General features: G+C 44.8%; 1 protein-coding gene across 1 annotated transcript in view; it reads right to left on the bottom strand.

Moving 5' to 3' along the window:
* Window positions 1–6,126: 6,126 nt before the first annotated feature.
* The window catches only part of ARHGAP31 (Rho GTPase activating protein 31), a 99,090-nt gene continuing 80,314 nt past the window's right edge, over window positions 6,127–24,902 (bottom strand). Inside the window, exons 7-12 of the mRNA XM_081004036.1 lie at window positions 23,329–23,527; window positions 20,776–20,900; window positions 19,717–19,776; window positions 17,717–18,337; window positions 15,938–16,227; window positions 6,127–12,508 (exon numbers count right to left, since the gene is read on the bottom strand). Of these exons, the coding sequence (XP_080860162.1) occupies window positions 10,058–12,508; window positions 15,938–16,227; window positions 17,717–18,337; window positions 19,717–19,776; window positions 20,776–20,900; window positions 23,329–23,527 (3,746 nt within the window). The 3' untranslated portion in view covers window positions 6,127–10,057. The remainder of the gene's footprint in view (window positions 12,509–15,937; window positions 16,228–17,716; window positions 18,338–19,716; window positions 19,777–20,775; window positions 20,901–23,328; window positions 23,528–24,902) is intronic.

Genomic DNA, 24,902 nt, shown 5'->3' with positions numbered 1-24,902 from the left:
CCTTCAAGGACAAAACTGGCTAGTTAATCCCAACAAAACATCTGCGTCTTCACATTCTTGTGATGAAAATGATAGCATCCTTCCACAGTGGGATTCTCAAGCAACAGGACCTGACTTTGAATATAATTTTAATGTTATTTCAGCACTCAACACTGCCCACACCAGAAAAGTGAACTGCAGATTTAACAGCTAAATTGGTAACTTACAAATGAAATAGCAAGTCTGTAAGGCAGCCCTGATTTACTACATGAAAACCTAGGCAGCTATTATTACTGGGGACTTATCTAAGATGAGGTTGCTTTAGACCCTCTGTCTACTGCTGGAAAATAATGGGGAAATGTGCCCTTTTTAATAACACACACACACACACACACACACACACACACACACATACAAACAAACTTCCCATTGCTGTGTGCATGCGGATGTTTGCTTCTCAGTATCCCACCTTCACAATATCTGATCACTTGATCAACAACACAAGCTGTTTCTCTTCATTGCTGAGTAAAAACAGCTATACTGCATTTTTCCAGCAGCTTAAACAAGGTGGTGTGGTATTTGACTAAGCAGCCAAGTATGTGGTTGTCATTCTGCATAACTGGATTTTGTTATAAGTCCTCAATGGTCATGTCACTTCTCTGCCAGCTTAGTTCTTAACGAAGTTCACGATCTAATGCCATGTTGGCATAATAGAACAAGAATGGGTCAGTGCCCAATCCAACCTGTATGGCGTCACATTCTAATGTGTGCCCCAGTAACGTCTGGACTTTCTAGCTGGAATCAGTCTGGAGTGTTTTTCTTCAGCGTTGCAAGTAGGCAAGGAGCGCAAACATTTAGGATTAGATTGCCATTCGTCTTAATGTGAGGCAGGGACAAATGGTTACTTCCTGCCAGAGAATCACTAGGCTTAGTAGTGCTGCTTTTTAACAGTCACGTTATGTGTACTTTTCCCAAAGAGAGCTGCTGTTTATCACAGAACTGTACTTCCCTTTGATCGCATACCAAAGCACAGTCCATTCTATGGCCGAAGAACGGGCTGGTGGCAGAATGCTGCCAGACAGGCTTACCTGGAGTTTGCACTGCTGGTTCTGGTTTTCTGGCCCCTGGAGTTATCACATTTCAGTCTTTATTGTTGTGTAAGCTGCTTCTACTCCTCTGCTGACTGTGGCTGTTGGAGATTCCAACACAGGGTGGGTAAAGGTCAGAGGAACAGTTGCAGAAAAAGGAAAGGGAGAAGCAATAAGGAGATCAACATGCTCATGCGGGATACATGAAGTTCCTCCTGGAAGGCAAATCTGCCATACCTGTGGTGCTTGTTCTGAGACAAAAGCCAGGTCTGAATCAGTCAACGTGACTTCCAGTATGCAGACAGCAATAGTTTTGAAGCAGACTACTACAGTGTCCTTTACAAACACCAGCTTGGCATCAGCTAGCCTTTATTTGGTGATCTGCAACTCTAGATCTGCTTCGCTTTAGCAAAATTGTGGCATCATGTACCTTTAAACCAGGGTTTACAAAACTTGAGTCTCCAGTTGCTTTTGGACTACAGTCCCCATCATCCCTGACCACTGTTCCTGCTAGCTAGAGATGATGGGAGTTTTAGTCCAAAAACAAGTTTGGGGAACCCTGTTTTAGCCTAAGGGTGAGAGGAACACGTAGCTCTCCAGATGTTGTGGGACTCCAACACCCGACAGCCCCAGCCGTCATGGCCAATAGTCAAGGATGATGCAGTCCAGCAACATCTGGAGAGCCACAGGTACGAATAGGGGGAAAGTTTGATTCAGCTCACATTCAAAACCAAGCCTAATACAAACTTTCTGAAACACCATGCACACTTCTCTGAATTTTGCCGTATGGGTCGCCAAACAAAAAATATGTTTTTAAAAATGAATATACTGCAATAACGGGTGCATAAAGATGAGGGTGTTGGTGAAAATAGCATATAAAATGCATTGTGTTAGAGAAACTTGCTTTGCAAAAATGTGTATATTGGAAGAAATTTCACACTGAAATGCTGAATGTTCACGATGCTCTTTGTGGAGTGGGGGGAGCAAACTAATGTGAAAATGTGGAGAACTGAACTTAGTACTGGGGAAATGATAAGCCGAAAGAAACTGTAGCTGACAGGTTCACCCTAGTAACAGGTTCCTGACATAATCACTCCAACATGCTCACCAAACTCTATTGGTTATAATGCCATGCTTTCCACCACAGAAGCATTTCTGAACAGGTCATCCAGGACATCAGATCTTTTCGTTAAGAACATGAGGGGATTTACTGGATGAGACTAAAGGCCCTTCTAGTTCAGCATCCTGTTCTCGCAGTAGACTGTCAATATCAGGCGTGAGTCAGCAGGCTCGAACTGTGGAAGAAGAAACAGAGTGGGGGGCTGAATTGTTGGAATGGGTTGGAGGAGGGGGTTCTCCACTTTCCAACCCAACAGTCTCTTTGAAAGGGGTAGCAGGGACCCCGAGTCCTTCCCCCAACCTCCCTGTGGAGAGAAGAACCTCAGTGAAGGCTAGGGAGGGTTTGATCAGCTAGAGGAGGCTGAACAGGAAGCAGAGGCAGCAACTGAATGGGAGCCTGAGCAGAAAGGTGCAATCTTGTTGCCTAGAATTGGGTGCTACATTTGCAGATGGGAGCAGAACCACCCACCCCAATGCAGAACTTACTTACAATCATGATACTCCCACAAGGCGAAAGAGTCTTGTGGGTGAGCTCGCCATGCCACGTCTTTAATTGCTTGGTGGGAGGGGCGGGGAAACTTGTTGGGACATCTTTGGTGCTTCCATCCAGTTTGGAACTTCCTGCCCTCCTGAATTGGCTTTTCTGAACTCTTTGTCTGCTGCTGAGCCTATACTGTTACTTGCCTGAATAAAAACAAAATCATTTCTTGCTTTCAAGTACTAGTCTGTGTCTGCATGTGTCCCTTGACTTGACACTTCACCACTGTGAAATCAGCTTGGATTCCTCTCTTGCTTGTGGATGGGGTCAGAACCTGCAACATCCCAGATGTTCTGCTCCAACTCCCATCAGCCCTAGTCACCATGGCCAATGGCTAAGGATGATAGGACTCAAAGGCCAGCAACAAGTGGAGGGCACCAGATCCCTAATCTTCCTTTACCTGGAGATTCTGGAGACTGAACCTGGGCACAGTATACTTTCTATCCCTGTGTTATGCACTCTCTTCAGAAGCATCATTTCTTCCTTGCCAATTAAGTCTTTCATGGATCAAGCTGCTCACAAGCATTTGAGCTGGGGCTCTCACAACATCCTCACCTTTGCTCCACCATCACCTGAGGGTATTGGAGAGTCCCAGACTCCTAGTTCATCATGACTTACATCCAAGACATTTTGCAAATGGATTTTGCAGCAGTAGCAGCTGATCCACTGAGGCAAAGCTGGACCCCAAATTTCCTGGTAAGCTCAATCCCACTCGGAAGTCTTCTCTTCTGTAACAATAAAGCAAAGCCTCTCTGAAATGTGCTCTATGTGTTCTGTGGAGAAAATCCTTTGCAGAATCTCTGATCTGAAGCATCTTTCTCAACCACCAGGAAACTGGTTGGATGATGCTAGGCTAGGTTTCTGAGTGGGGCATGAAGGCTTGTAGAAAGACTGGAAGGGGCTGGGCAGCCTGTAACAGAGGCTCAGGTACCTGGTTGAAGCTGTGGGCACTCTAGGACACGTTGAAAAACATAAGGGCTCAATTGTGAGCATTTTTCTCATTGCAAAATTCCTAAGAAATGCAGTTGCCTCAGGCAACAGTAATGAGATACACTGAACCTTGAATGCTGTATATGCTTTTAATTCTTTTTTTTAAAAAAGAGCCTTCTTTTCAGGTTCTCTGGATATTTCAGAATGAATTCAGCATCTGCTTTTTGTTTGCTCACTTAAGCTTTGCCTTTCAGAAACGGCTCCTTATTCAGGCTACATTAGTTTATCCCCCTGCCCCTGCCTTTAATCCCATGGTTTATTCTTAAGAAGCTGCTGTATTTTCTTTGAAGTTCTAAGGTCTTTTCCTATGGACAGAATTAAATATTTCTGGATCAGAGATTTGCTAAAGCCAAGAGAACGTGTTGCAGTCCTTTGGTTTGTCAGCGTCACTGAGATTCTATCGGAGAAAATTAGCGTAACTATTGTGGCTAAGCATTAGGGACCTAAAAGCCAAGGCTGAGTTCTGTTTTTCACATCAGTTCTAGTATATATAGGTCCAGCTGTGATTTCCTAGCTGTTGTTTCCATTTTTGCTTTACGAATTCCATACCTGAAACTTTCAACTTAATTTCTTCCTAATCAAATCAAATTGCAACTTAGAATGTGCTGAAGCTTTTGCCCTGAACCACATGACAGCTGATATAATAGCAACGGCAAAGCCAGCACATTTATCTCCTACATCTTGTCATCTTGTCACGCACTTTCTTTTGCACCTGGAGCTATTGTAAACATGAGATGCTATTTTGAGCAGGAAAATGGTAGACAAGCTACAAAACCCTGCATCTGTTTGCTTTTGTGTCTCATGTCAGGATTTCCAAGCAGAAGAGAGAGGATTACTTGTGTACGAAGGAAGAACATCGGCTGGTTTAACCTCTTTCACCAATGCATTTGTGGCATTTCCCCTTGTATGGACCCAGGAAAGGAGATGTTGATAGCCTATGCATGACTCTCCATACGTTGTTGGTCTGCAACTCCCATCAACCCCAGTCAGTATGGCCAAAGGGCAGGGATGATGGGAGTGGGAGTCCAACAACATCTGGAGGGCCACAGGTTTAACACCCCTGATACAGAAGTCCTGGCCCATTTCAAATCTTGGAACTTTAACAGTGTCCTACATCTGACAAGAGTACAAGAGCAGGCCAGGGTCCAGTCCCCCGTCCCCCCAATCACATGGCAACTTTAAATCCAGTGCTGGCAAGATTTCAGGAAGGAGCTGGAGGTTAAACCAACCCTCCAAGTATGGTCCCAGAGTTCTGGTGTTTCCCATCCAAAATCCAGGGCAATAGCCTTTGTAGAATTACACCCTCCCCACCCACCCCCGTGGCTGCGCTGCATCTAAGCACACAAGCAAGACACCAATGAATGCATTTGTTTTCAGAAAAGTAACAGGCAGCTTCTGAAAAAGAGATTAGAGAGCACTAAATCACTCCTATTCAAAAGCTGGTGTGACAGCAGTCAAGATGGATGCTTTGTATAAAGGTGTGACGATCAGCTACCACAGAATGTAGCATTCGATTTATTCAGGTTGCTGTGGAAACAGTGACGAATGACATGCTGCTAATTTTCCTTCAGGGGACTATACGGAGGGAGCCAGGGTACCACAAGGAGCCTCAGTCCGTAAAGGACCGCAGAATTGCCACACAGACTAAGTGACTTTCCCTTCTCGGACTCCTGCCCACAGGTCTGTCTGAACAAATGAACCGCAATGCATCTCTGTGGCCGAGCATTCTGTTCACTGTTGAGGGCTAATAACTCTGTTCCAAAGTACTCTTCCTCTCACATTCAGAGAGCTATCTGTTGTCCCTAGGAAAATCCCAACCAATCAGGGAGCATACAGAGTGATGGCATCATATCAGCCTGTATTCTCTTACATTTGCCTACATGACAATGGCACAAAGTGGAACACAAGTGAGAACAAGAAGCATTGCCCTCGTTCTGAAAAAGTTTTCTGATGGTGCCACATATATTTGGTTGGGTGAATAAAGGAAAAGTGAAATGGCTGAGGGGGGAGGTGCTTTCTTGCCTAACTTTGCATAGACAAATGACTTTTTCCAAACAACCAAATGAAGCAGAGCTTCATTTCCTAAGATGCAACACACACACACACACACACACACACACACACACACAGATTTATTTCTAGGGAGATGCTAATTGATTCAGACCCATTTATTTTATTTACAAATTCCAGGCACATGAAAACCTTGTCGCCGTCCCACCCCCAAAAAAGAAAGCTGGGTTCCTGAACATCTGGAGTCAGTTTTCTTGTATTATATAACTACTGATGGATCAGTTCCAAATCCCATGGTGCTTTGGGCTAGCTAGTCAAATAATAGAGACCTCAACAGAAGCAGTTCTTTGCATTCGCCGATATTGCAACAAATAAGTAATCTTCAAACACCACAAGGACACATTTCATATGTTGTTGTTTTTAATTAAAAAAAACAAACCTCCAGTTTAATCTCATGGTTGAGACTTAGCAAAACTCCAAAGCAATAAAAGCGCTGAAACAGATAGCCTACAGGAACAACAATGAACCATGAAAACAATACCCACCAGGGCTACCAATGAAAACACAACACATTCATGCATGTTCCAGACCTCATCGCACTGTGATGGACTCTCTCTCTCTCTCTCTCTCTCTCTCTCTCTCTCTCTCTCTCTCCCCCCCTCTCTCTCCCCCTCCCTACATTGAATTTTATGGATATAGCAGGAACTATACACTTATCCTGTGCCTAGAAAGCATGGGTCAGACCGGTTTTCCCCTTGCCCTATTCCTTTCCCAGAGAAAACCCACTCTTTAGTGCTCAATCAGAGCAAATGTTAATCCAGATAAACCTAATTTGCTGTTTGCTCTGATTGAGCACTAAAGAGAAGGTTTTCACCCCAGGGGAAAGCAGTGGGAAAAGAGGAAGTGTGGATAAGCCATAGGTCTGAGCACCTTTTTCTTGGAATAAAGGTATATATTTATCTCTTGAGCTTACCCCTCCTCACTCCATTGTGTGTGTGTGTTCATTCAAATGTTAGGAAGGCAGTGATGTGAAACCTGGGAGCCTAGAAAACTGCTGCCAGGCAAGAGTAAACAATACTAAACTGGATGGACATATAGTTTAACTTGGTAGGAAGCAGTTTCCTGTGTTCCTATAGAGCTCTAAAGGCAAGAAAGACCCTGAACTATCAAATGTATTGCAGTGTTGTGTTGAGCCATCAATAAATATTCATTTTCGAGTACTGAACTTGGCAAGAAATGGCAGCAAAACCTATGCTGCAGCTTTTGGGTGGATTGCAAACACTGTCCTACCATTAAGAAAAATGTGCTCTCGTTTCATTGCAGAGAACCACTGGGAGGGGGAAATGTTGGTGTGCAGACATGTGATAACTTGCACTTCTCCTTCCAGGATACAACTGCTGATGATAAACTTCAATAGATGATCGATTCAATAGATGATAAACTTCAATTACTGCTCAGCTGCTTGGTAGGCTCAAACTGCTATTAAGGGCAATGCAGGAGAAGGTACGAGCAGAGAGAGAGGGATTGAAATGCTGGTCTTGTGATCCCATTGCTTGCCTTCTTTAGAAAAGTTTTGGAAAACTTGCACATAAGGAGTTTTCAACGAAAAAAGTCATTTCTGTACATTGGATCCACCCAAGATTCACAGGTGTAACGAATGCTGCTCAGAGACAATTTCTTAGTTTTTAATTACACTTTAATATAATTATATACGTTCTGTTTATATATAAATTTAGCACAATATTATTTAATACAGCTATTTCAAAACTCTGAAGAGAGGAAAAGCTAGCTATAACTTTTGGTTGCAACTTTTGTGGGACGGGGGGGGGGGATTGGTCAGTGGGAAGCTGCTCAGACCCTTCTGCATTTTCTTAACCGAAATACTCAAAAGCATTTTAACATACAGAAACACTGCTTTGGGAAACTTCTCTGCTCTTGGCAAAACAGTCAGTGCTCTAGGTTTTATGCAAGTCCTAGATTTCGTTTAAACCAAGGGGAAACCAAGGTGGTGCACTGCAGGTGTTAATGGACTACAACTCCCATCAGCCGCTGTCAGCATGGCCAATAACCAGGGGTGATGGGAGTTGAGTCCAACAACATAAGGAGGGTACAATGCTGGCTACCTTTGGATTAGACGAAGGGATGATTCCTTCCAACCAGATGAGTTTTGCACTACCTCCCTTCTCATTTAGATAAGTAACTCTTTTGCCACAATTTGAACCAGTGAACTCTTCCCACTATTCAGATAGTGGAATGATAAACTAACCTACTTCCCTCTGTTCAGACCACCTGTTTCACTCCTACACTGATCCTTCCTTATTTCTACCAAAGAGCACAACCTCATGATACTACTTAAGCTACAAGAAACAACAGCAACAAAAAACAAAGAATTCCATCTCTTCTTCACCCTCTTTCCCAGATCTTATAAGCAGCATAGTGTGGCCCAGCCAAACTGGAGGATACAAAACCCCTAGCAGATGCCCCCTCATTTTTGCTCTATGCACAAACAAACTTGAGTTACCTTGTGGATCAATCTAAAAAGCCACAATACCTAGGAATTGTTTAGCCGAGTTTCTTTATGGTCAAGCCAAGAAGATCATTTTCATTTTAACAAAAATAAGCAGAAAGGAAAGGCAGCACGGACCTTTCCTTCCTTAGAAACAGGCAAACAATGCTCTGGGACTGATGGTGCTCAAATCTACTCTTACCATAATCTTTCAAATGCTCCCACAAAGTTTTTATTGCAAGGCAAAGTTAGGGTACCCCCCCAAGGACATCCAGATCTCTGGAGCCTCAGAGAAGAGGTACCCATTGTGTTTCATGAAGCAGCCATTGTGAAATTCAGTTCTTCACCATCAGGGTTGGAAATTCTAGGAAGAAGCACATGAATCACAGTAGAAATTCATGCATCTCCCTGTCACTACAGAATCTTGGCACAAAGTGCCGTTCTCCAATACAAGCAAGGCTCCTCCATCATGCTGCCACTTCCATTTTGCATGCCAACACTCACTACAACATAGCTTATCTACATTTTTACTGCCTGTAGCCAAGTCACAGATCCAACCCAAATGCACCCTGGGAAAATGTAACTCGAAAATGCAATGTTGTGACCTGCGCCCTGATCTATGAGAAAACAAAATGTAACGTTTTTAATTCGCCCGGCTTTCAGATGCTTTCAAGGCTCCCAGTTCCAACTTAGTGACTCACAATTGCAAATTAGCATGGGGATTTCTTCGTTAATCAGATCCTACAACTGTTTCTTGCCACCTACAGTCCTGATTATGCAGACTGAGTGGCAGCTTAAAGAACAAGCTTATTTTGAGAAAGCAGCAGCAACACTTCTTGAAAGAGAGAAGAAAAACCACGCTGTGATGTCTTCAAATAAAGAGCAGCACACTATGAAAATACAAGAAATGCAGTTAGGTTGCAGCTTATTGTGACTGCTCTGTCCATCCCTTGCTTCAGCAGCTACCAAGACCTGCGCCTGATTCTGCAGAAAGACTAGCAGGAGGGTGGAAATGCAGTGCTTTTTGGATAGGGTCAATAGAGACAGCACAATGGTGGGACTGTCCCGGCTACCGCGTCGCTAACTCTGCCAATCACTGTGTGCCAGCAGGTAGCTCACATGGCTATTTGTACAAATCCTTGTAGACAATTAATATAAGAACTCTGCAGTTAGCTCTAAATTATCAAAAGTTACGAAGAAACAGGTGCTAGGGGAATAGGACTGTAGACACAAACAGGTGCTTAATGGCAATAGCAGCCTATTGAAGAAAGCTTTAGCTCAAATGCATCACCATTCCTCTTAAACCACTTAGCTGAGTGCCCATTGAGCACATAACTCTCAGTACAGTAAGTCTGTGCATAAACAAGTACAAAGGGAAGGGAAACCCTATAAGCTTTTAATACAGATGTGGACTGGAACCCCCAGGAATACGACAAATCAAGATCAACAAGGAAGCCATTTCAGGAACACAGTGAGGAACGGAGCATTAGTTGCTGAGATGATTCTTGTGATTGTTCTCTGTTGCTGGAAAGCTGAAAGACGAGGAAGAGTCTGGAGGGGGTAGCTTTGGCTAACATAACAAGGATTGATCTCTTATTTTCTTTCCACATAATTTTGCTTTCACTGGCACACCTTTTGCCAAGGTGGACTCAAGGTTAAATCAACTAAACATTCTATCAATCATCAAAGTGACAATCAGTAAAATAAGGGATTGTTGGAAATGGCAAAGGAAGTACTTTTTGAGTAGTATGGGTTTAACAATAAGCATAGTTCTCCGTGTGACCACCCCATCTCATCCACCAGGGAAGAGAGTGAAGGGAATGGGCCTTATTCTATCTGTCTCCCGCTTCTACCATCCAGAATCACAGACCTCCTCTGGGGTTGGTAGAAGCAGCTTGTGGAAGTCTCTAGTCTTTGGCCATTCTTTGGAATGGTCATCTTGTTCCGAAGTGTGACCCCCTCTGAAGCTGTCCCTGACAAATCACTGGCAATGGGGTTTGGAGAAGGGGTCTGTAAGGGGCTTCTTATGGGAGAAAGCAACACTCTGGAGTCTGCAGAGGAGGAAGGATGGTCCATGATGGGAAAGGGAGGGCTAAATAGTATAAGACTCTGAGGTCTTCCTGGTCTAGATCTGTAAGAAGGCTTAGAAACCCCTGAAGACCTCTCCATTTTTGAGGACTGGGGATTGTCCCCTGTGGATTCCCCTTCAGAGCTGCGTTTTCGACGAAAAACTGGTGCATCCTGTGTGGAATTATGATTGGCAAAGGATGGTTCTGCCTTTCTACTTGCCGTTGAATCTATAAAGGCGGCATTATTATTTTCCTTCCCCTTCCTTTCCACTGGTGGACTCTTTGGAGGTTGCAGCTGACCCTGAGCATTTTCAGTTGACTTGCGTTGACCGACATTGGCTTCTGTTTCTTTATTCTCTGGCGTCCTGCAGTTGGGGTTCTGTGTCTGCAGGGGCTGCGGGACCTGTGTGTATTGAATCTTAGGTGGTATAACTGGCACAGCTCTAGCCTGGCACATCTTAACCATGAAAGAGGTTCTCACTGCCGAGACGCTCACTGGAGCAGAGTTGCGGCGACCAGTGGTAGCATGAGCCATCATTATGTAGTCTAGGTCTACATCTTGGGGGTCAAAATGAGAACCCCAAAGGTCAGCTTTGTTTTTGCTCGGACAGGCCACAGGGAGTGATGGCACAGAGTCACTCGTCTTAACTTCTTTTTGCCCACACAGGAAGTGCCTGGGTGGGGTGGGCACAGAAAGACTTTCAAAATTAAAAAGGTTGGTTGCGGGTAGGACGGAATCCAAATTGAGAGAAGAAGGCCTTGGCCTCCCTTTTCGTGGGATGTCTTCACCTTTACCGGTCTGTGACTCCTTGACAGAACATAGATCTTTTGTGGCAGAGGTTCCAGGACTATCAGCCTGTTGAATACTTGGTACATCTTTTTCTGGGCTGTTTAAACTCAAGGAACTGTTCTCAGTATTATATTGTGGCAAAGGAGACTCGGGCTTTGAAAATCCCTGGTCTTCTTTGTCCTCGTATGCTTCCTTCTCACCTGACTTTTTGTGAGCAACAGGGTAGACCCTGTCATGGCTGGATGACAGTTCTCTGGCTGCAAAGCCTGCTTCGTGGCTCAGAAGTCTCCTGCTTGTCTCATCTGGCTTAGAAAGCTCCTCTGGACGATTCAGCCAGGCTTCTCCTCCGTCACTTTCTCTCCACTCTGTTTGTGAGGGTTGCTTGATCCCTAATCGGATGTCACCACAAAGATGCTCCACATCTGCGCTCTCAAAAGGCAGCTGGATAGCCCGGTGCCTCTTCACAAAGTCTTTACTGTCTAAGGAAAAGCTACGATTGAAACATGGCTTCTTGAAATGGCTCCTGGTCCCTCCTTGATTCAGTGGCTGAAACTCATGAAGCGCCTTTCCTTGGATGTCCTTGAAGGTAGGGGAGTGGAGTGGGCTGGTGACCCACTGGTGCTCTTCCCACGGCTCCACCAACTCTAAGCTCTGAACATGGTCCACCCATGTATCTTCCTCTTGGTGGTCAAGAGAGTCTCGAGCTCGATTCTTCAGTTTACATTCCTTGAGCTGGTGGGCTCCAACTCCACTTAAGGTAACTGAACTCTGTAGGCCTCGGCTCTCTAAAAGCACTTGATCATTTTTTGCTGCCTGGGTCACAGCAGCACTGTCCTTCTCCCTGTGAAGAAGCCATTCACTATTTTCCCACGCTGGTTGGTCTAGACGCTTTTCTTCAGCAAACAAAGACTCATCTCTCAAAAGAGCCATGTTTTCTTGTGGATCTGATGGAAGTTTCCAATCGTCGGGCTGAGCTGGATGGACACACCTGATGTTCTCTGTTTCTAAACAGTCCTTTGGACAAGGTTTCCCACAAGGGATATTTTCCAGTTTTAATGAAGCGGGAGAAGCACCATCTTGCTTTGGGGATAGTTCAGAATCACAAACAGGTGAATCACAAACAGGTGATTGATCCTTTGATCCTTTGGAGGGAGCACTAAACAAATAAATGTGAGGTGCGACTGGTGGATTTCTCACCGTGCTTCCTTCTTCGGGTGGTGTCACAGGCAGCCCAGAACTGCATGGCAAATTGTTTGCTTCCAAGGATGAAATCAGTGAAGCACTGGGTTTAAGGTCTCGCTGTTGCTGGCCTGTCTCCAGGGCAAGTGGCAGCTCCTCTTCAGATTCAACAATTTTCAGCTCTTGCTGAATTTCTGGCCACAGAGGTACCATTGAGGCACTCGAATGACTGCCATGAACCTGAACAAAAATAAAAATAAAACCAGCGTTATCAGAAAAACTCTCTCTTGGCAGTTTGCTCTCCCTTTCTTCACAAACAATTACATTCTTTCCTACATGCTGCATTCTGGGTAATAAATAAGTTAATCTACACATATGAGCACATGCATATACAGAAGCACACGAATACTTACACACACACACATATACATGCAAACTAGAGAAATCCTTCTTCATGTGCCCCTCAAGATGGAGCTCAGATGAAGTCTGTTAGTGATAGCATTGGCTACAGAACTGCCCTTCCTGGGAAACTCACCTGGCTTTCACATTGTTGGCTTTTTTGGCACCAACATACGACTTTTTTGTTTTCCCAGGTCTTTTAAGATCTGGTTTTGTGTCCCTGTGACGTGGTTGGTGGTTTTAACATATGTATTTGATGTAGTTATGTGCTCCTTAGGGTATTTTCATTTAATGCTGGTTGTCTCTTAAGCTTATTATGGTTGTCACTGTGGTACAGTTCTGTTGTTTTTAATCATTGTACAAAACCTACCTACCTGACTAAATCATGCATGCAAGACCAGCACAAGACATTTTGCTGCCTGGGGTGAGAAACAAGATGGTGCCCATCTTGTGCCTGTTGTGTGTACAGAAGCTGACTGGACTGGACTGGCAGTTGGATCTTACTTCAACATGCTGGATAGGGCAGCATCTTCTATAGCACCTAATGGAAGCAAGCTAGCTTAAGGAGTGCAGGGTAGGCTGTGTGGCATACACAGCACTGATTTTCAACACCATTCCACATCCCTAGCATTTGTCGCCCAATGGTAGGGCCGGCCCTGAACACACACCATCTTGTTAAAACTAGACGTTCTTTAACATATGGATTTTCAAATGCAATTTACAGCAACACAGCAGTTAAAGCATGTACCATGCTGAAAGAAAAACAAATTTCCTTCAGGCTTTGCATTACCCTTTTCTATCATTAAAACAACAACAACAACATGGTGCATCAAACATCACATTAAGTAAATACAGACAAATTGAAGTTCATGCCCACTGACGGTAGAAATCTTAATTACTTGTCTATGCTGCTCTATTTGGAACCAAATGTTAAAAACGCAAGACATGTTAGGGAGCTCTGGAGAGGTAGGAATAAGTTTTGCAACCCACACACCCCTGAAATCATTTCCCCCAAAATTACTTCAAAGGGCACCACAGCCTCCAAAATGCATATATACTGATTCCGGTCTACCTTTTTCTGCAGCTTGGGAGAATAGTTGCACCACAGTCACCTGTTTATGATGTTAAAAACTTTTCACCTGCCTCTTTTCTAAACTAAAAAGTCCCAAACCATGCAACCTGTCCTCATAAGGGGAGTGGCTGGATCATTTGGCTGCCCATTTTGAAACTCTCAAATCCACAATATCATTTTTGATGTGAGGCGACCAGAAGTGCACACAGTACCCAAAGTACAGTTGTATCGTAGATTTGTATAATGGCATTATGATACCAGCAGTTTTGTTTTCTATTACTTTCCTAATGATCCCTAGGATGGACAGAAAGCATGCAGTCTTTTATGTCAGGCCATGACACCAACACAAATCCTGACAGGGCTGACCCTAATATTATTATTCATTATTAATATTCATTGAATTTATATACTGCCCTATATCTGGAGGTCTCAGGGCAGTTCAGAGTCAGACAGTATTGGCACGTAATTAGACATTTCATTGTTAGACTTTCACTGTTAGATTTTCTGTTTGAGCTTACATGGTTTGTCCAATCATATTCAATTGCTCTTTTGTGATAGAGAGTTCTTTCCTTAACTTTCAAATGTGGGCAGGCTCCCAAAACCTGTCCAGCTCCAGAATTTAGACAGCAGTTTCCAGACAAACATCAGGCTAGGGCAGTGTGAACCACCTGACAGTTAGCATGCATTGTTGACTAATCTGGATAATTAACATGCATTGGTTCCCAAATAATAATAAAATGATCAGCTGGAAGCACAAAACCTAAAGACACAATTATTGACAAATGGATTAATTCCATTTATAGCCTCCCTTTCTTCCACCGTGGAACTCAAAAGTGCCATTCGCAAAATCATAGAATTGTTGAGTTGGAAGGGACCATGAGGGTCATGTAGTCTAAACCCCTGCAATGCAGGAATTTGTTTTTTACCCAATGTGGGGCTCAAACCCACAACCCTGAGATTAAGAGTCTCATGCTCTACCAAGTGAGCTAACAGTTTCCAAGCACTGGCCAGACCCAGACCTGCTTGGTTCAGCTAGAGGCTTTTCTCAATGGGACTTTAAGCCACACCTGGGGACAATACAGCAATCCAAAGAGTGGAGGCAGCATCAGAGAAGCAAAGCTATTGTAACAGGGAGCACTGGAGGAAGACTTTAAGCTGAGGAGGCTTATAGAGGCTTTTAACTGGAAGGAGACAGGTCTGGGACTGCTTAGTAAGGGGTACATGCAAAGCAATGAACTATAAAGTTGACAGGCGCTTGGTGGAAGGTGGTACAATGCAAAAAAGAAGGTATTGCCAATGGGAGTTGCAGAGAAAACAAGTTTCTTAGCAAAGTGGTGAGACATTTCCCAACCAATTCAGATGACCATGCAATCATAGGGTTGGATGGGTCCCCAAGGGTCATCTAGTATAAGTCCCTGCAAGTCAGGAATCTCAAACACGCAGTTCCCCATCCAATTTTCAACCATATCAGATCCTGCTTAGCTTTGTGAATGTACAGGTAGTTTTATTGCTGTGCCACCAGCTGGAGGGGCTGGGGTGGGCTTCAGCAAGGGGAGAGGGAGAGGATTTTGGTTTAGCTTGCATTTTAAGGCAAGTCTATCTAATTTATATTTCCCACAAAAATGTGTGAGCCAAAACACAGCTATCCTTTGAAATTCGCAGTTCTCTGAATCTTGCACTGTACAAATTTTGCACATTTTGTCCTCCAACAAAATGTCTCTTTAAAATGTGTACAGTGGTACCTCTGGTTAATTCGTTCCGGAGGTCCGTTCTTAAGCTGAAACCGTTCTTATCCTGATGCGCGCTTTCGCTAATGGAGCCTCCCACCGCATGCACGCTTCTGTCGCGTGATTTCTGCTTACATCCCAGGGCAAAGTTCGCAACCAGGAGCAGCTACTTCAGGCTTAGTGGAGCTCGTAACCCAAAGCATGTGTAACCAGAAGCGTTCATAACCAGAGGTACCACTGTATACTAAGAGGGCACAAAGATGCACATATCAGGGGAAATTGCCTGCAAATATGTGCATATAACTGGCAAAATGAGAGAAATGTGCATTAAAATGCTGGTGAATTTTGGGGAGGACTTAAATCTCCTGCCACAAATGGATGTGAAATGTCAGGAGCTGAATTTAAGAGTAGAAAAATGGGAAACTGAAACTGAAAACTGTCCCACCCCTAAGTTCAACACCTTCTTCTTACCTGCTCCTTTATAAGTGAGGTGTTCTCCACTTTATCCCTTGTCTCTTCCTGCGTCCAACAGCCTTGCTCTGGCTTGTCCTTCATCTCTGGTTGGTCCTGGTTTGCTTGGCCTGCCTGTGGCTGGCTTGTTGGGATCTTGACTTGCTGCTTTGTTTCCAGTGACTGCTTATCTTCTGGATCTTGGCTGCAGCTGCTGTCATTGCTCTTTGCCTCCCAAGTTTTCATTGTTGACTGAGAGCCATTTGTGGACTCCAGCTGGTTGGCTATTGTTGGTTCTTCAGTAATAGAATCTGTATCAGAAGCAAAAAGATGAGCTTTAAAAACTTCATTGGGATGGGGGTGGTGGACCCAGAAATGGTGTAAGTAAAAGGTGAAAATGGTCACAAGGTGGCCTGAGCTTTCAGCATGGGCTTCTCTCAATAGCTCCACATTGACTTTTCCCCTCTTTTCTTTATTTTTACTGCAATAAGTTCAAAATAGACTAAAAAAAGAAAAAGAGATTTATGCAAATAAATTTTTGCAATAGCCAAGGCAACCACATGCCTACATGAGAGCTATCCATGATTTCAATGGGCTTAAGCACACTTATGCCTATTCAGAAATAAATCTCATTAATTTCAATGGGTGAGTGTTCCTAAATAAGTGGGTTGGGTCTATTACACCTCTTTTGAACTGAGTGTTCTGTTCAGTGATGTGTTTCACAAGAGACATCTGTACATTCATAGCACGGACTCTTCCAGACAGGGGATTAATTTGCAAGCTGCTTGGGGGGGTCACTGCCAATGGCTCAGTTTTCCTTATTGGATTTCCCCTGGAAAGGGAGAATCTGGATTAAATGTGGTGGGGGTGGGAATATGGGCTGACATTTTGATGCCAATGTTGTGTGGGTGCTGCACAACACAGTCTGTAAGCACTAGGGCTGGGAAATATATCGATATATCGTCCAAACCCAGTTTGAAGTCCATATTGCGATATCAATTTCATAATTTTTGACCTGGGAATATATCACTTAATCATGGTGTGTGCGTGTGTGCACATGCTATGCAAAAATCACAATGTGGGAAAAATTGTGAAGCCAACCAATGCTTCTCTCAATTTCTGCAGCTCCTGTTAACTCTGCTGGCTAAGCTCTCCCCTGCCTCCTACAGGAGGGAAATCACAACAGCAGGCACCAGCAAAAATCATGACGTGGAAAAAACCATGAAGCCAGTCAATGCCTCTACATAGCTCCATCCTTATTTCAGACATTGTGATATATCAGTATGTTTAACCATTTCTCTTAGTATGCTTTTGGGAGTGATTCTTTCAAAGTCCCTTAATGACTATGTGGGAAATAATAATAATAATAATAATAATAATAATAATAATAATATATTGTTATTGTTATTATTAATACCCTGCACATCTGGCTGGGTTTCCCCAGCCACTCTGGGCAGCTCCCAACAGAATATTAAAAGCATGATAAAACATCAAACATTTAAAACTTCCCTAAACAGGGTTGCCTTCAGAGGTCTTCTAAAAGTGGGATAGTTGTTTATTTCCTTGACATCTGCTGGGAGGGCGTTCCACAGGGCAGACGCCACTACCGAGAAGGCCCTCTGCCTGGTTCCCTGCAACCTCACTTCTTGCAGGGAGAGAACTGCCAGGAGGCCCTTGGAGCTGGACCTCAGTGTCTGGGCTGAACGATGGGGGTGGAGACGCTCCTTCAGTCGCATCCAGCTGTTCCTTTCCAGGATCAAGTTCTCTGCTCAAATTGCTGCAGCCTTCATATAAGCTTACCTTCTACTGTTTTGGACTCGGGCTTCTTTTCTTCCTTGACGGTGGTATGCTCTGGCTTGGTGTGGCCGTCTGCTTCTGGGATTGTGGAAGTGGCGCTGTCCAACCCCAAGAAAGAAGACTCCTGTAGGCTCGAGAAGGCGGGCTTCTCTTTAGCTGGCATGCGGCAAGGGGTGCTGTTGATACTGATGACGGCAGACACCCGAAGGGGCACCGACACAGCAAACGGCTCTGAAATGTTCAGGGCTTTGCGTTGGTGGCGAGGGGAGGCTTCCAGGGGGAAGAGGGTCCCATGGAACCCTGACTTAGCCGTCCCATCATTGGAAGTGTAGAACATACGACACATCTTTGGGGATGTTTGCTCATTCTCCGGGTCTTCTATGGCACGGAACACTTTCAGTTGCTCAGGAAGTGGTCTGACATGAGTAGACCGGGTGGCATCGTTCTGCCCACCATCCTCTAAACCTCCTTCTGCTCCTTTCACAGCACCCTTTGGATCCCATTCGCTCTCCTGTTTGCTGAGGTCCGATGAGCTGCTTGGGCCCCCTGTCCGTGGTTTCATCACTGGAACGAAGAACCCTCCAGCCACAATGGTGCGCTTGAAGTGGCCCTTCTCACCATCTCCTGCAGAAGGGAGAGAGAGCAAAGCCACAGAGTATTGCCAAAGGTACCCTCTTATTCCAAGCACATCTGGGGAAGACAGGGAAAGAGCCATAAGCCAGAGTTCTTCTGGGTGCTTCTTCAAAGGTTTAGTCACTGAAGAAGCCTCTCTTATGAAGAGTTTCCCAAGTTTATAGTGACTGAGAAGATACGGCCCCAGCCAGAACAGATCAAAGGGGTATCAAGACCAACATTCCCTTTCCTACGATGGCCAATGGCCAGTTGCCCATGGTAGGAAAGGACCTTCCATTATTTGGAAGAGGGAGGAATTTTACTTCTGGGTAGTACAGCCCAGAGACCTTGGTTTTGATTGAGGGGATACCTATTTTGAAAGATCTGCACTGACTCTTTATTTCCAAGCCCAAGTTAAGGTGCTGGTAGCTACCTTTAAAAGCCCTAAATGGCATAGGACTTAAATACCCCAGGGAGTGCCTCTTCCCATAGCAGCCTGCCCGTGCCTTAAGACCTTTAGAATAGGCCTTGCTCATAGTTCCCTTTTTAGTACAGGTACACTACACTTCTATGGGACGCGGGTGGCGCTGTGGTCTAAAACCACAGAGCCTAGGGCTTGCCGATCGAAAGGTCAGCAAATCCCCACAACGGGGTGAGCTCCTGTTGCTCGGTCCCATATACTGCTAACATAGAAGTTCAAAAGCATGTCAAAGTGCAAGTAGATAAATAGGTACTGCTCTGGCAGGAAGGTAAACGGTGTTTCCGTACACTGCTCTGGTTTGCCAGAAGCAGCTTAGTCATGCTGGCCACATAACTCAGAAGCTGTACACTGGCTCCCTCGGCCAGTAAAGCAAGATGAGCACCGCAACCCCAGAGTCGTCCGTGACTGGACTTAACGGTCAGGGGTCCCTTTACACTACACTTCTACAGAAGAGAGGGCCTTTTCTGCGTTTGTGCCCCATTTTTGGAATGCCCTCCCTCTAGGCTCATCTAGCACTGGCATGGCAAACCATTTAGTGCCTTCCTATTTGCCCCGGCATGTTAGATTGCAGAAGATTTTTTAGAATTGTGTTTTGTCCTGCTTTCTTGTATTTTTTATTATACAAATGTGTTGCTTTTTAATTGCTGCAAGCTGGTTGGGTGACCAGCAGGAGGGGAGGCAAGGGGTTGGCCCCACACTGTCTTTGGCTGGGATTGGACTGGCTGTCTTTTGGTGGCCTTCCAAGCCTCTGATTCTGTGAACAGAAACACATTCGCATACACACAAGAGCATGCAAAACTCTTGGGATATTAAATAAACAAACCTATTATTGTGAACAAACATATACATTTAAAAAAACCCACAAAGGCAGCTGTAACAACCTCTCACGTGCATGCCAACAAAATCTCACCTTCTACTGGAAGTGAACACAAGGAGTCCATGCTTTTAGCTGGCCGAATGGTGACTTTTTCTGCAGAAAGAAAGGTTATAACACACTTAATTTAGTGCTCTGGGTTTTTGGGAGATTGAAGTGTAACTCCAGAATACAGTGCAATTACATGGAAACTAACTTTTCCAAGTGCAGCTGCAATGTAGAAAAGGGTTTATTCTCCAGGGAAAACTCAGAGCAGCTTCATCTGTGATTTGAAGCTAAGAATGTCAGACTAGGGAAGTATGAACTCTTTCCTATTATTTCCACAGTTATTTTCCTACCTTGCTGAAAAGGGGCATTACATGTTTGGCATGTTTATCTGCCCAAATACACGTGAATTTTTTATAGGGTTTTTCCAAACACTAATTCTCAAACTTGCATAACTGTGGATAGTTCGCCATTCAAAGAGTTTGGCAGCTTCTCTTTGGACACATTTTGTTTATTGAAGGCACATATCTGTAACTGCAAACATGCAGATAATATCAGTTGTGTCTCTTTGCTATTTCATCTCAAGGGACAATGTAGGGGACCTTGTATAGCTTTAATGAGATGTTAATTTCCCTGTAAGTAGATCTCTAATCAGGAGCACAAATCAATACAAACTGCAGACTCCACCAACCTTTCCCAGAATATTTTGGGACCAATCCTTGCTAAAATGACTGGTAGATACATATTCCTAGTAACAGAGCTCTGGCACAAATATTTGACCCCTCTAGCTGTTTGCATGTAGCTGGTTGAAGAGATGCATGTTCACCCCAGTACTATAATGGGGCGTATTCAGAGTCTTTTGCTATGACTGCCTCTCATTGTCCCACTGAAGTGATACTCCGTATGACGCATGAGGTTAAATATGCGATCTCCCCTCTGCTCCCTTCAAAAGTCTTTCAAGCCATCTCTGAAATCCTTCTAGCTTTATTAGCATGAATGCCCCCTTGCAATGTGGTGGAACATTTCTGTACTACACAAAGAAGGAGAGGCAAGGCTGAGCTAATGGAGGAAAGACAAGTCCCCCCAGCGAGGGCCACAAACAAGCCTTACCAGAGAGCTTCTGTCCTCGGACAAACACACTCCCATTTCGACTCAGTTTGGTCTTGGCTTCTGATCCAGAACGGCCCAGGTTGAATATTGACTTCCACTTCTTGGATTTTGTGGATAACTTTCTCCTGGAAGAGAAATTTACTATGATTTCTATGAAAAGCAAGTAGGCTCAATGTGTTTGTCTTGCAGCTGTCTCCATTCCATTTTTTATTTTTTGCATTCAAACATGCAAACCTTTGCTCTCTCTCTCTCTCTCTATATATATATTCAATGTCTTATATAGGGAAGAGTAGAGCCCAACTGGCCCCATTGTTTTCAATCAGAAATAGGCATCAGCAGCCTTTAAAAATTCAAGCTTTAATATTACATCAGGGCATCAAGAATGTGTCTCTCACACACATATTGCACACATTTGCATATTATATCTATTATTATTCTTTATTAGATTTACACCCTGCACCTTCCTCCAGAATTGCTCAGGGCAGCATATTTTATTCTAGTTCCAGGATTCAGGTTTTTCTAACATTTGGAGTTGACATAGCAGGGCTGTTTGTCATAAGGCAGGGCTATGTAACATGAAGGCAGCCTATCAGTTTTGAATAGTGGCACATAGGAACTCTCAATAACCCTCCTGTTTTTGCTGCCTGCAGGGGCTGTGAACACAGAACACATTGCTGATGGGCTGCATTCAGTTTGCTGGGTCACCAGCAGAGATATTGGAGAATTCTGACAAAAACAGGAGCGGGAATTGCTGGCGTTCACTTATTCATTCCATGTCTGGAACAAAAATCAATTGTAGTTTGCAAACGATACGTTGTTGGTGATTTTCTCCTGTCCCCCATTTGCCCTGTGTTTCCTTTGCACTGAAATGAATGGCGCTGAATGAGGTAATGATAATGCAACAAATTATGTAGAATTTTGGCACAGTGGACAGTGAATGGAATAGTGTAGTTTTTGTCTGAAGCCAAATTGCTGTGGCACAGAAACACAGCTGCATGCAAGGAATACGGGGCGGAACAGAAACCAGTACCTCCTGAAATCCCTATTCACAAGTTGCCTAGACGTTCCATAAGGATTTCTACAATTATGTATGTGAAGTTGCTAAGATATTCTACAACATACTGATTATTAACATTCACAGTGGGAAAGACTCCCTCGGAAGGTGGTGGACTTTCCTTCACTGGAGGTTTTTAAGCAGAGATTGGGTGGCCTCTGCCATGGATACTTGAGATTCCTGCATTGCAGGGCATTGGACTAGATGACCCTTGGGGTCCCTTCCAACTCTACAATTCGATATACAGTGGTACCTCTGGTTAAGAACTTAATTTGTTCCAGAGGTCCGTTCTTAAGCTGAAACTGTTCTTAACCTGATGTACCACTTTAGCTAATGGGGCCTCCCGCTGCCACCACAGGATTTCTGTTCTCATCCTGAAGCAAAGTTCTTAACCCAAGGTACTATTTCTGGGTTAGCAGAGTCTGTAACCTGAAGCATATGTAACCTGAAGCGGCTCTAACCTGAGGTACCACTGTACAATGCTTAGCTGGCCGTGTGGGAGGAAGGAGAGTCTGACTGGAGCAGGCCCTGATGTTTTCTCTGCCTGCCTCACTCTCTTTTTTCCTTCCCATGGGGGCAACTGGTCTCTTCAATTCAGGGCCAGTCACTTTCTCTCAGCCTATACTACCTCACGGGGTTATTGTGAGGATAAACTGGAGATAGGGAGAACCATGTTTGCCACCTTGAGCAACTTGCAGGAAAGGCGGGATAGAAATGTAACACACAAAATAAAGTGAAATGACCTCAGGCCTCTCAGGACTAAATTCATCACATCCTCTCATTCAAGCTAATGCTTCTTTGGATTAATAAGTTTCCTGCGATGGTCTTACAAAGATGTTGTTATGCAGTGGCTGTAAGTTATTGCACACCACAGATTTGATTGAATACCCTAAGCACAGTAATTTAAGTAACTTGAAAGCAGCGCTGACAACTCCACGGAGGCCGGATGACATAAGGCTCACGTTAGAGTCTCCTAATTGTGCACCCGGAATGAGACGTAGGCCTCTCAGCTGTCCTTCACATACAAGAACAATTGTGAGGTACAGTAAGAAGAGAGAGAGAGAGAGAGAGAGATGGAAGCGGCATGTGTCATTGGGGCAGGTCACCAGCAGGTGGCTCTCTTACGACAGACGTCTCAAGAACCGATTGCCATTCAGCTCACGTTGATCAAAACTTGTAAATGAAGGAAAGTGGGAAAAGCCATTTCTCCAAAACAAGCCTATATTCGTCTCTTTTTTTCCTGACTAGTAAGAGACATTTACACTGGTGGGGAGCCATAGCTCAGTAGTGACACACATGCTTTGCATCCATAATGCCCCAAGTCTCCACCGATAAGCAACAAAGAAGGGAAAACAACTGGAAGGGCCACGGAGGATCACAGGGAGCACTGCTTGGCTAGAAGAGGCTCGGTCTCTGCTCCCCATGTTCACGTGACAAGGGGAAGCCTAGTCCATCTTCTGAGTCCAGCTTTCAGATAAGGGAGAGATGGAGCCACTTACTTGCTGTCAGGTAGGTCAAGGACGGTGTGGAAGAAGGAGCCTGTGACTGGAACGATTTCTGGCAAACTGTTCTCCCTCCGCTCCTTGCGGGCAGGATGGCAGGCGGACAGGCTCCGGGCCTGTGCTTCTTCCAGACTCACCAGCTTCATCGGCAGAGAGGTGGAGGGCAGCGTCAAGCTCTTCATAATGGGCTTGTTCTCTGGAAAGTGACAGGGATAGGAAATTGCGGAGCCCAGCCTGGTTTGAGGGTAGCGGAGCAGGAGAACGGAAGGTCCTCAGTGGGCCCCTCGAGCGTTTTCTTTTTGATTGAACCCTTCCAGTGAAAACATCTTTTGGGAGCGTGCTTGTTGGTTGAATTCTCCTCTTACATAGCAATCTAATCCATTGCCCCTGCCTTCCACCCCAGCAGGTCCCTGGTCACGAGCCAGACTCCATAGTGCTTTGGCACGTATCTTCTAAATACGAGGCCTGAAGATCCCTGCTGAACTGAACTTTAGGATGGCTCAGCTCCAGCTCCGACCTTTGAGATGAATGAACTTTCTCCTCCCCTCCCAATCACTTCAGGGGGATTTGTTCTGAAAATTGCTGCCTCTTTTCCTATTTAAGAAAAGACAACTGTTGTTAGCAGGAAATGTCAAAGTGCCAGGTCTGGAACTGGGGGGCGGGGGGGTATCTCATCCACACTTCTGCTTGTCTTGTGCCTAGAAAGCACTTCCCAAGCATGGGTCCATGTGGTTTTCCCCTTGCCCCAGTAATTTCTCAGGGAAAACCTGCTCTTTAGTGCTAAATCAGAGCAAACGTCAATCCAGAGAAAACCTGAATTGCTGTTTGCTTCAATTAAGGGCTAAAGAGCAGTTTCACCTGGGTGAAAGCAGTGCGACAAGAGGAAGTGTGAATAAGGCCAAAGTCCTGTGGAGGCCATTTTTCAGAGCTGGTACTTTAGCACTTCTCACTAACAACAACAGTAAAGGTAAAGGTAAAGGTAAAGGGACCCCTAACCATAAGGTCCAGTCGTGGCCGACTCTGGGGTTGCTGTGCTCATCTCGCTTTATTGGCCGAGGGAGCCGGCGTACAGCTTCCGGGTCATGTGGCCAGCATGACTAAGCTGCTTCTGGCAAACCAGAGCAGTGTACAGAAACACCGTTTACCTTCCCACCTATTTATCTACTTGCACTTTGACGTGCTTTCGAACTGCTAGGTGGGCAGGAGCAGGGACCAAGCAACGGGAGCTCACCCCGTCGTGGGGATTCGAACCGCCGACCTTCTGATCAGCAAGTCCTAGGCTCTGTGGTTTAACCCACAGCACCACCTGCGTCTCTTCTAACACCAACAGTAGTCACTGATAAATAGGAAAAGCAACCCCCCTCCCTAAACTTCCCTTGCAGAAAAACGGGGGGAAGGACATTTTTCAGATGCTTCTGGGGGTGGCGGCAGGGGCACATGCCAGTCGTCAGTGTGGCCATAGGCATATGTTGGGGAGGCTTCCCACCCCTACAGTAAAAATAAAGAGTGGAAACAAGCAAAACATAAGGAAACAAAGACCGGTTGGAATTAGGAGGAAAACAGCAGACTGT

This window comes from Podarcis pityusensis (assembly GCF_964106645.2).
Source record: "Podarcis pityusensis genome assembly, chromosome: 4".
In the NCBI taxonomy this organism is placed as follows: domain Eukaryota; kingdom Metazoa; phylum Chordata; class Lepidosauria; order Squamata; family Lacertidae; genus Podarcis; species Podarcis pityusensis.
The sequence above is the reverse complement of the archived record's forward strand: the minus strand, read 5'-3'. Positions and strand labels throughout refer to the sequence as shown.